Source organism: Vitis riparia, chromosome 4, assembly GCF_004353265.1.
Source record: "Vitis riparia cultivar Riparia Gloire de Montpellier isolate 1030 chromosome 4, EGFV_Vit.rip_1.0, whole genome shotgun sequence".
NCBI classification, from domain to species: domain Eukaryota; kingdom Viridiplantae; phylum Streptophyta; class Magnoliopsida; order Vitales; family Vitaceae; genus Vitis; species Vitis riparia.
The window spans coordinates 7,180,051-7,191,785 of record NC_048434.1 but is presented as its reverse complement, the minus strand read 5'-3'; the positions used below and the strand labels follow the sequence as shown (position 1 = coordinate 7,191,785).

General features: G+C 31.6%; 1 protein-coding gene across 1 annotated transcript; it reads right to left on the bottom strand.

Annotated features, from left to right (window-relative positions):
* Nucleotides 1-920: 920 nt before the first annotated feature.
* Nucleotides 921-8,755, bottom strand: LOC117913684 (enhancer of rudimentary homolog). The gene is made up of 4 exons (XM_034828735.1): nucleotides 8,633-8,755; nucleotides 7,520-7,613; nucleotides 5,339-5,459; nucleotides 921-1,339 (listed from the first exon to the last, which is right to left on the bottom strand). Exons 1-4 carry the CDS (start codon nucleotides 8,738-8,740, stop codon nucleotides 1,249-1,251), a joined length of 414 nt encoding a protein of 137 aa, XP_034684626.1. The 5' UTR covers nucleotides 8,741-8,755; the 3' UTR covers nucleotides 921-1,248.
* Nucleotides 8,756-11,735: the final 2,980 nt, after the last annotated feature.

Genomic DNA, 11,735 nt, shown 5'->3' with positions numbered 1-11,735 from the left:
TTGATGCATTTAGTTATGGTTTGTTCAAGAGAGTAACAAGGAAAGAAAAAAAATATATTGTTAAAACAAAGTTACCTTCATATGTTTTGTTTTATCATACAACACATAAAAGAAAATTAAATATAATTAAAATTAATTAAAAATAATATATATAAAAATAAGTAAAATAAGTTTAAAATAATATATAAAAATAATTTATTGACTGAAATTTTTTTTTTTTCTGAAAAATTTCGGAGATGAAACATAACCTTACAATTTTAGCTGATTTGATCTCGGGTTGTCTTGTATTATCACTTTTTTACTTCTTTAAATCATTTAAGGCCTGATTAGAAATTGTTTTTAAGAATAAAACAATATTCTTTTCTTAAGAACAATTCCTCATTTTTAAAAACAATTTTTTGCTCTTACAATTAGAAAACTGTTTTTAGACTTGAAAATATATTTGATAATTGTACAACAAAAAATAAAATTTTAAGAACTTGTTCCAAAAACAATGATACTTTGTTATAACATATTTTAATTATTTTTAAATATTTTCACTTTTTTTAGAAAACATTTTTTAAAAATAATTATACAGATAAAATGATTAAAAATAAAATACCATAAATAAAACTTATTTTAAGAAATATTTGAAAACACAAAAAATATATTAAAAATATTTTAACTTCTCAAAAAAAATGTGTGCTTAGAACTGATTTCCTCTTCTTTGACTCAACGCAACAGACAGAGATATATACATAGAGGAAGAGAGTATTTAGATTAATCAAGCGAGGAGACCTAAGTTTTCCTATGACGTAAATGTGGCATTAAACTGCAATTTTGGCAAGCATTTTGCATTAAAACTGCGTCACTCTGCTGCAATCAAAGTCATGATCATCTCATCTTTGTGTTCCCAACATCCACCACTGAGAAGAAGCATAAAGCTCACAACCATTCGACAACAACCATGCCATGAAGTTTTTACTTAAGGTACATAGTGTTCCATATCAAGTCTCAAGCTTAAGCTTCCCAAAAAGGGCAACTACACAAGCCACAATTAGTTGGTCAGGTCTTAATGTGAATACTCCAGCAGAAAGCCACCCCCCATTCTAAAAAAATACATCCTGCAGTGAGTATAATTTTTACATTTGATAGCCTCGGCACCAACAAGGAAGCCCAAATAATACTCTTAATTCTGTTCTTCATACAATTTTTTCTTAGGGATGATACCTGGGAAAATAACTAGAGAAACGGGTCAGCAGCATATTATTAATGTGCCATTCTCCTGAGGTGTTGAAGCGTCCGCTGTTTAATCCACTGTCGATCATATGGCAGGTATGCCTGAATTGAATGTTCATAACTGCAAGCCAGAACAAAAACCAAAAAGCAGATAATATCAGACTTCTATCATCTTCCAAGGGCATTGTCATAGTTTGCTTATATAATACAATGTTGAGCAGGTAATCATGTAAGATATCATATTCTTCAATAAATAAATGCACTGTAGGTGTGAGCCATAAAAGATGTCCTGCCTAGAGACCAAGCATTGTGATGCAGCCAGTTTAACCTATTCCTATTACAGGTCTGGGTTACCTTCCATGTGATTTTGGATCTAACTTTTCCACAAAACAGACACGAGAAAAATTAGGTCCTATTTGGTAAACTGTTTTTTAAAATAGTTATGAAAAACAATTTTTGAGAATAATTTTTTAAAACTATTCTTTTATGTTTTGTAGAACAAAAGTTTGTTTAAAAACTTAAAATATTTGTAATCAGTTTTTAATATTTAAAAAAAAAAATTTCACTGCTTTATTTTTAACCATTCTACATGTTTGTATAATTATTTTTTAAAACAATTTTTTTTAAAAAAAAGTGAAAACAACTAAAAGATGTTTTATAAAAACACCCTATTTTTTGTTTTTAAGAATATAAAACAAAAAACAGTTTATGATTACCATATGTGTTTTCCTGTCTTTTTGTTTTGAGAACGGAAAACTATTCTAAAAATAAGTTGCCAAACAGACCATTTAGTTATTAGGAAAACAAATTGGAGTGAGAAAAATCAATAGCAAAAACACAAATCACATTTGAAATTGATGGGAAACAAGCAAAATTATATTCCAAAATATATGATTTCTTTTTAAAATTTGCATGAAACATGTAGAAAACAAAAGCATCCACATTAAGATACATCACACATGCAAGGTAGCTATTCAGAGTGTTGTCTTTTTGGTAAGTCTAGGTTATGATATTTGAATATAAGAATGCAAATTATATATCACACATGCAACGAAAAGGGAGGCTTTCGAGAAACATTTTTTAAAGGGTAAATATGGGAAAGTTCAAGGGATGTGGTGTTTTAAGGAAGTGACTGATAGATATTGGGTTGGGCTATGGAAAGCCATAAGGAAATTGTGGGCAATGTTTAACACTAAAGTCTCCTTTTATATGGGCAATGGAAGGAGGGTCAAGTTTTGGAAAGATAAGTGATGTGGTAATGAGTCATTGTGTGATTCTTCTTTCCCTTCCTTATTTGCCCTCCTTATTTGCCTTGGCTAGCTCAAAGGAGGCGTGGGTGGCGGATCTGTGGAATCAATCTAATTTTAGTAGTTGTTGGACTGCTAGTTTCCCTAGGAACCTAAACGATTAAGAAATTGATATTGTGGAGCATTTTCTTTTGAGGCTTCAGGATAAGATAGTGAATGGGGAAGTAAAAGATAAGGTGATTTGGCTGGAGACAGAGAACAATTCCTTCTCTGTAAAGTCCCTTACGCTTGCCTAAAGCCTCGGAGTTCTACCACCTTCCCAAATGTTGTTTGGAACTCTTAGGTTCCACCTAAAGCGAGTTTCTTTACTCGGGAGGCTTTGTGGGGTAAAGTTTTGACTTTAAATCATCTCCTTTGCCAACAAATGCTTCCTTTGCCATATTTAGGAGTCTTGACCACATCTTGCTTCATTATGGTATAGCAAAGACTTTATGGCAGCTTTGTTTTTTTTTTTTTTTTTTTTTTTTTGATGGATAAACACACAGAATATATATTAGAAAAAGGGCACTTTGTTATTTATGGCAGCTTTGTTGTCTCTCTTCGGTGTCTATTAGGTGTTGTCTTTCTCAATAAGAGACTTTGTTGGGCTGGCATGGACCCTGTGTTGGAAGGAAACAGAAAAAAGTGTGGGAAGTAGCTCTTTTGTGTCTTTTAGACAATTTGGAAGGAGAGAAATAGAAGATCATTTGAAAACGATGAACTCTCTATGCTAAGACTAAAAAACTTGTTCCTCTATAACTTGTTTTCTTAAACCAAGTTGTACATAGCTATAGGCCTTATGTCCTTATGTGATTTTATTGATTGGTTGGGCTCTTACCAAGGGGGGGGGGGGAGGGGGCGGGGAGTCGTTTTTTTGTTATCCCTTTCCCTATTTTTTGGTCATCTCTAGATAGTCATTTTATACATCTTGTGTACTTTGGTGTGCTCTTTTTGGTGCTTTAATGCATCTTTTGTTTGCCTATATATATATATAACATGTGCACTGAGATCATGCCTAAACTTTTTGGAAAATTTGGACACAGACCTTAAGGGTTGTTTGGTCACTAAGTTCCACCTTCAAAGCGGGTTGGACCAACCCAAATTCAGCTTGCCTAGACTGAAATTTTGATCACCAAAGTAGAGATTAAGTGGGATGGGCTGGGATGGGCTAGGGGAATGTTTATGGCCTAAAATTGACCTTGTGTTGATTCAGACACATGTAAGACCCAACCATATCTTATCTTGAGGTAGTATTATACATTTTATAGATTATTTTTTATTAATAAATATTCCATGTCTATTTAGACAAATGTAAGCATTATACGAACAATAATAAAAGCAGTAAATGAAATAAAATGACATTTCCACTAACAAGCATGAGAAATTAGAACAACAAAAGCCTAACTAAGACCATATTTTGGATAAGGGGATAGCTTTATCCATAGAGATACTCAGATCATCCATAGCTCATCCCAACTCCAATAATGTGAGAACTTTTTTTCATAGGCAGTAATATAATTTTATAAACAAGCGCCATAGAAGCAGCTGATCAAGATACATAGTGCGTATAAAATAAGAGCTAAAGAAACAACAAAAGAATGGAGCCACGGAACAACCAAAATGAAAGTATAAAAAACAACTCCCTCCCTTAACCAGAACCTAGCCAATCAACAAAATCAATCAAGGCACTGAGTTTTCAGCTATGTACAACTTTACCCACAAAAGAGATTGCTAAGGAATAGGTTCTTCAGGACATGGCAAATTACTATTCATTCTCAAACAACCTTTGATTCCTTTCTTTCCAAATTATGTGAAGAAACCATAAGAACAGATGAAGATTACATCAACATAAGCCATTGAACTTAGGTTGGGCTTGGTTTGGAACTATGGTAAAAGCAGTTTCATAAAGGAGCTTAAGCAATGAAAAGTACAAATTTTAATTGATTTTACTCTTGAAGCATGTTTGATAACATATTTTTCATACCACTCAACTAAAATTTTGTTAAAAACCACTCAATCAATTATGCAAATGAACGCTAATAACCATGTTTATGGTTTTTTTCCTTTTTCTATTGAAATATAAAAAGGAAAACTTTAATGACTTATTGACATATTTTAAATTTCTTAATTGAACTAATTTTTTTTTATCTATTTGGGTCTCTAATCAATATTAATATAATATGTCAAATTAATAATAACAATAATAATAACAACAATAATAATAATAAATATGTCATATATTAATGTATTATTATTTAACATGTCATGTAATAACGTATTATAACTAACATATATAAATTATAAGCAAAACACATTATATTTGCAAACTTATTTTCATTCTAAATATCTTTATGATAAAAGTTTTGATTTGAATATATTATACATAAATGAAAAATTAATATCATTATATCAAAATTGGAAGAAGAACCTTTTTATTAATAAGTGCTCTTGTTTTTCAAAATAAATAAACAAATCTTAAATAGTTATATATTGGACCCCATATAGTTTGATTTAATATCATATTGAAATAAACCCTTATAAATAGGTTATTTCCATTGGGTTATATATAAGTTTATAATACACTATTTTCAAGTCATATTTGTAACTCTAGGAACAAATTTTTAAATAAATAATTTTTAAAATTCTTTTTTAATTTTATCATACAACTAAATTAAATTAATCACTATTTTCAGTACTGATAACTTTTAACTTACAAATCAGCACTAAGTTCGATAAAGGTGTGAGCCACACTAGATATGCTAGGCCCTATCTGGGATGACTTTGGCCAACCCAACACACCTAATGTGCACAGAGAGAGAGAAAGAGGAACATACACTAGTGCACTCATATCCGCCAGGCCATCAATGAAATTATAGAGATCTGCAATGTCATAAGTGATGTTTTGGTTGGCTGGATTTAGGTCCTTAAGCTTCCTCTCATATAGTCCACATATACCTGTACATACCCAATAGTACAATTAACTCTAATTAAAGCAAATAATAAAATCAGGATTCGAATACACATTATTAAATTGGAAGCTGTATATACTGGTTTGTTAAAAGCAATCATAATTTTGATGTTTGAAACTGCTAACACAGCATAGTTTACACATGCACATATACAGCTATCATTAAAAATAAAGCAGAAAATATAAATAAAAAAAAAAAAGAATATGATAAAATAGATGAATAAAATCAATTGGTTAAAACAGTCAAACAATTCGCATCTTATCCTATGTGTGGGGTGAGGAAAAGAGAGCTATCAGTGCTAGTAAAGCAGATGACATCCATAAAAAGAAGAATATAATAAAAAAAAAGGAAGAAAGATGTGAGCAATTCATTTTGAATTCATTAAACAATTTGCAGTGTGATCATAGAGACATAAATAAGAAGAAAAAAGAAGAAATTATAAGAAGCCAGTCTGCAACTTTGATTTGTGCTGGTTCCTTTCTGTATCATGTCCATTTAATAGAAAAGACTAGTATACACCCATTGGAGAATACATTCATACTATAAGTGATAGTAACAAATAAGATAAATAAAGCAAAATGGATAAAAATGAAGGATAACATGAAGAAAATGTCAGACAAATGTGGAACAACCCCATAATATAACTCAATGTCATCCCTCACCATGGAGCATAGACATCTATTACACTCTTGCTTGTTAGTTCAGGGTAAACATTTTCCAGTTGATCTTATGATTATAGCAATCCATTTTTTCATTACCATATCCATCAAACCATCTTTATTGCCTTGTTCTTCATGGAGAAACAACATCAACAGTGAAAAGAAATGCAGGGCAACTTAATTATGCAAATGATTCTCATATAAGCAACATTAAAGAATCTTCCCCCTCTCTCTCTCTCTTTTTTTTTTTTTTTTTGATGAATAAACAGCAATATTAAAAAGCACACCAAGGAAGCGCCCCAAAGTACACAGTAGAAATACAAAGGAGGCTAAAGAACGCCTCAAAGAGAAACAGAGGATCAACAAAAAACAACACCCCCTTAAACAGAGCCCAACCAATCTAGAAAATCAACAATAGAAGGAGGGCCGGAGACTAAAAACCCTTTGGCTCACACCCACAGGTTAAAGAATCTTCTCTCTTGCACAGTGGATATTTGAATCATTATCTCACATGCTGCATGAGTCCTCTGAACGTGACCAAACCACTCACTCTTTGAACTGAAACATCCAATTCCCTCTGTCTAGCAACAACAAGATTTCCTTGCAAAATTTAATTATTCTGCTTCCTTGCACCACTAAGACATGGACCAGTCTTATTATATGTTGCTTAATGATATGGATGAACAATGGCCTAGCAAAATTTCTCATAAGATCATAGTTTTAAAATGCACGAGGCATACCTAAGGAGCAAAAGTCACAACACAAGGTGCTCTTGAGCAAAGTTAAATATGAACTAGGATGCATATCAATTTTATAAAGTATGATCTAAAATATAATCTAAAGTCTAATCCAATCAATAAAATTTTTAAGATTCCAAACATTTTAAAAAAAACATCAAAAAAAAGTAATGAAATTATATAAATTTCAATATGTAGTTAGAAATTTAAAAAATAAAAGTGTTTAAAAAGGAAAAGTAAAGTAGACAAGGCATGCCTCTCCAACAAGGTGCATGCCTTGGGAGGTGAGGTGGTATAACTAGGGAGTATTTGCCCCTTGGCCTAAGCATACTTTAAACATGCCTTTAAAAACCATGCATGAGATGAATTGTAAAAAGTTGCCTACATCTCAACTGTTAGAATATTTATGGATGGGATTCATTATAAAAAGACAATCTTATACAACAACTTACAAGCCACTACATTTATCATCTTTCAGATCAAAAAAATTACAAGCCAATCATGGATCACCCAGTCATTAAAAAATCCCAAGGGTCAAAAGCAATTCTAAGTAATACAAAACAATAAATGTGATATCATATGGCAATAATATAGTCATGATGACAATAATGATAACAACAATGATGACAACAACAATTACAGAAGCATACCATCCATGGCTTGACTTATTGAGTCGTAATCCATAAATGTTCTAGTTGCTCTGTTCTGAGAAGTTTGCATCAGTATAATAGTGTGCCTGTTAGCCTACATACGGAGAGAGAGAAGATAACATTTAAACAAATAACAGAGTATCACAATTCAATGATTACATAATAAATTTAAAACAGGTAAAAGGCCAAAAAGGACACATAAAAGATGCCTTTCCTGGAAGGAATTCAGGCTCGACAAAGTGATCACAAAAACTGTTGGTCATCAGAGTTAAAAACAAAGCATACAGTATGAAATTAAATGTGAGAATCACAGCAAGAGGAACCAAAAAGACCTAGGCATGTCGAATGCTTATATAGGTATATCAGGAAACCTAAAAACGATCACCTACTCTGAAGAAATAATTGCATCATACAGTAAAATCTCAAAATAATGAAATAATTAGTGATTATATACCTACATCCAGTGATTATCAGCTATCAAGGTTTCCAACCTCCAATTAAACAAGGTTCTGACCTTTCAAGTGAATAGTTTCTCCTCCCACCTCAACACTAATTTGAACACCCTCAAAACATCATAAAAAGAATTTCACCATCCATGATTTATCAAAATTTAGGTGCAGAAATGATCAAATCAACCCTATTCACAGCCTACATCCTGAATCTACGTTGAGAACCACCCCTAGTTAACCAAACAACGATCAAGAACCCCAGATTTCTAATCAAACAACCAAATTCAACTCGCCCTCCGTTTTGTTGCCGAAAAAACCAGAGATTCTATATCGTACTATGCTTAGGCCCCCACCAAATAGTGTGGGGGGAAAAAATAAGAAAGGAAGAAAGAAGGAGAGAGAAAAAGAAGCACCTGAACTGAGCCTACACTTGTTTTACGCTCAATCAAGTGAAGGTTTGTCTTTTCTCCACTCCAAATTACGAAAAAATAAAATAGAATAGAATATAAACCTCAAATTTTGATTTCTCGTTTTTTTCCTACTTTTTTTCTTGGCAACCAAACTGAACTTCAACAGCGGAAGGAATTTAAAATTAAAAATAAAAATAAAAAACCCTAATTTGCATTTGAGAATGAAAGGAGAGAGAAGAGGTAGAGAGAGATACCATGCTGAGCGAAGATGAGAGAGAATCGTTCGTTGCAGAGACTTTGAGCGACGACGGAGAAAAATGAGAGAGAGAAGGAGAGGGAGGACTGGGATTCCGCCGCGTCATCTCGCAGGATTAATCTGAACCTTTGGATCTGGGTGGATCCCACTTAGTGGACGACCCTATAGACAAAGTGCCACGTGAGCGTGGAGGATGAACGTGAGCCATCAGATGACCGGTGATCAAAGGAGAGCATTGACCCCCAGGTCGTCGCACCTCAGACTTCATCAGTACACGTAGGGACGGAGATTGGGAATCAGAATTTCATTCCCATTCCTTTTTAATAATGAGAATGACATTTAACTTTATTTCAATATTGAAAATTATTTTCTTTTTCCATTTCTTTACTAAAATTATATTCTTATTAACTTAGGGTTAACATAAATAATTAAAAATCATGTTGTTATTTCATTCTTTCATTAATTAATTAAAAATAAACTTTAATTAAAAAAAATCTACCTTTCTATGGTCCAAATTTACTTAAAACACATAAATGTGTTTTAATATATTTAGCAAGTTCAAATTTACCCGATGTTGATTGTTATGAGACATCTTGAGGTATTGGTCCCATGAAGAGTCTTAAGGGTTTAGCTATGGAAGCTTTCTTAGTTACAAATATATATATATATATATATATATATATATAAGACTCAATAATCTCAATTACATATGAACTTACTTCTTAGCCCAAAAGAAAGCTCATAGTCGGATCTGAGTTTGATCCAAGTCCAAACAGGCCTATATTAAATATATTGAAAATATTGCTGATTTTTCTCTAGGGCACTAGGTTGTTTTCTAAATTTGTGAATAGATTACTTTCTACTTTTATTAGGTTAATATCAATAGGGTGACTCTTATTGTAATTAATTATTTATTGATGTATTGGTTTAAGTTGATAACTTTGCTCAAAGATTATCAGCATCGGTTCAAGATTACTTTACTACTACTAAGTCTTATATTGTTAGGGTCAAAGACAGAGAAATTAAAATTTAGGTATTCTTTGAGTTGGATATTAGAATAAAATATGATGTTATAAAATTTATAATTTAGCTATAACTAAGCATTATATATGAGCTATGGACGCTTGAAAGCAAATGGGAGCAAATGAGCGATCAAAAGCATAAAAAATAAGGGGAAATGGATTATATGCCCGAACATCCAATAAGGACGCTCAAGAGCATCGAGTATTTTTGTGGAATTTTTTTTATAAAAAAATATTTAAAAATGTAAATTCTTAAAAAATGTTTTTCTAACATATCTATATCTCGACTGAAAACCTAAGGTTTAGATATAGAAACATTTTAAAAACTTAATTTAGACATGTCAAAAAAAAACACTAAAAATTCAGAGCTCACAATTGTTCTATCAAATTTCAAAAACTTTCCCACTCAAGGTTTTTTTTAAAAAATATTTTCTAAAAATAGATATTGCTTTCATATATCTTCCCAAATTATCAAAGTAGTTCTTTTCAGCCATATAAGCATCCTTTTTTCTTCCTTTTTTTAAGTGTTATTTTTCCTTTTGAAAATATTGAGATTTTATGAATCTCAAAATAGGAATTCATTCCTACCATATCATAGATGTATTCCTTCATATTCCTTAGGATATATTCTTTATCTGGATGCATTCATCTTCAATGATTATCCTTATTAAAAAAAATTTAGGCAAGTATTTATATCTACCTCTTAACCCAAAAACATTACTAAAATATCCAAAAATAAATACCAACACCAAATGGAACAAATCTCGAAAATAAGACGACATAATATGCATTTAATATAAAAAAATTCGATAAAGATCATTGCGGCTTCAAATTTTCGATATTGACCTTCATCTCTTTGAATGCTAGATCAAAAAATTGATCTCATATTGATTTTGGTGTCCAAATTCCTTATGCTTATATTAAAATTCTAAGCTTCAAAATCATTGTTTTCTATGGCCTTCTCTAGTTCCTTTAGGCTTAAACACGTCCTAATTAACTCAAAATCCATCCCCAAAGTAAGATTTGAATGGGTTGAAGCTCAAAAATCAATTTTTTAGGTCAATATTGAAATCTAAAACTAGTATTGATGAGTGTTGATATGGATTCAACATGGGTGATAGAGACTCAAATATTATAGTGTTACATCAAAATTTTGATACTACGCCTTGTTGGGATCAATTTGAAATCGACAAAGGGTATTGAGGTTGAAATTCCACTATTCACAAGCCTAAAAAGGTATCAAAATTTCGATGGGCAATTTCAATACCTTATCTAATATCAATTTGCACAACAACTCTCCCATTACCAATTTGATATTCAATGTGCTTTAGTGTGCTATTGATTTTCAATTGTTTGTATAAGTTTACATATCAATTTCCTTAACTGATGTCAATTTAGATCTCCTTTTATTGATTTGCACTTGAAATTCAATGTTGACTTTTATTTTCAGTCTTTTTCATGCCCTCGTGCATCTCTAAGCCTTCTTCATGCATTTCAAACTTCTCTATCCTACTTCCACCACTCTTGGATCTTCAAGTTGTCTTGACACTTGCTAGATTTGTGTTTTTTTATCCTCTTTTAGTTGCATTCTTCACTAAATCTAAACATTAATCCATAAATGCTTAACACATATTTAAGTTGAAAACCAACGATTTACACTCAAAAGATTTATTAAAACCTTCTTTTATGTGGAAAAATACTAGTTCTGAGTACTAATCAAAGATAAACTCATTCCGATATGATGTACGCAGTCACTCATTATTTCAATTGTATTACATAAAAAGAGTGGGGTGTTATTTTTCCTCGAGGAATAACAATCATAGAGGTGAGGTGGAGCATCAAGTGTTGTCTAGGACAAAGTTTTTGAATAAAATAGTTGAAGTGTATCTTAATGAAATAGATGTTCAAATGAATGAAAAATGTAAAGGTTCGATTTTATTGAGGTCCCTTCCTCCCTATTCTTAGCACAATGATGGTGTGAGTCGTGACCTATATCTGGGATAAACACTAAACACTCTTTTATCTTTTTATTCCATTTCTCCCTCAATTGACTTCAACTAGCTACCTAAATACCAATTT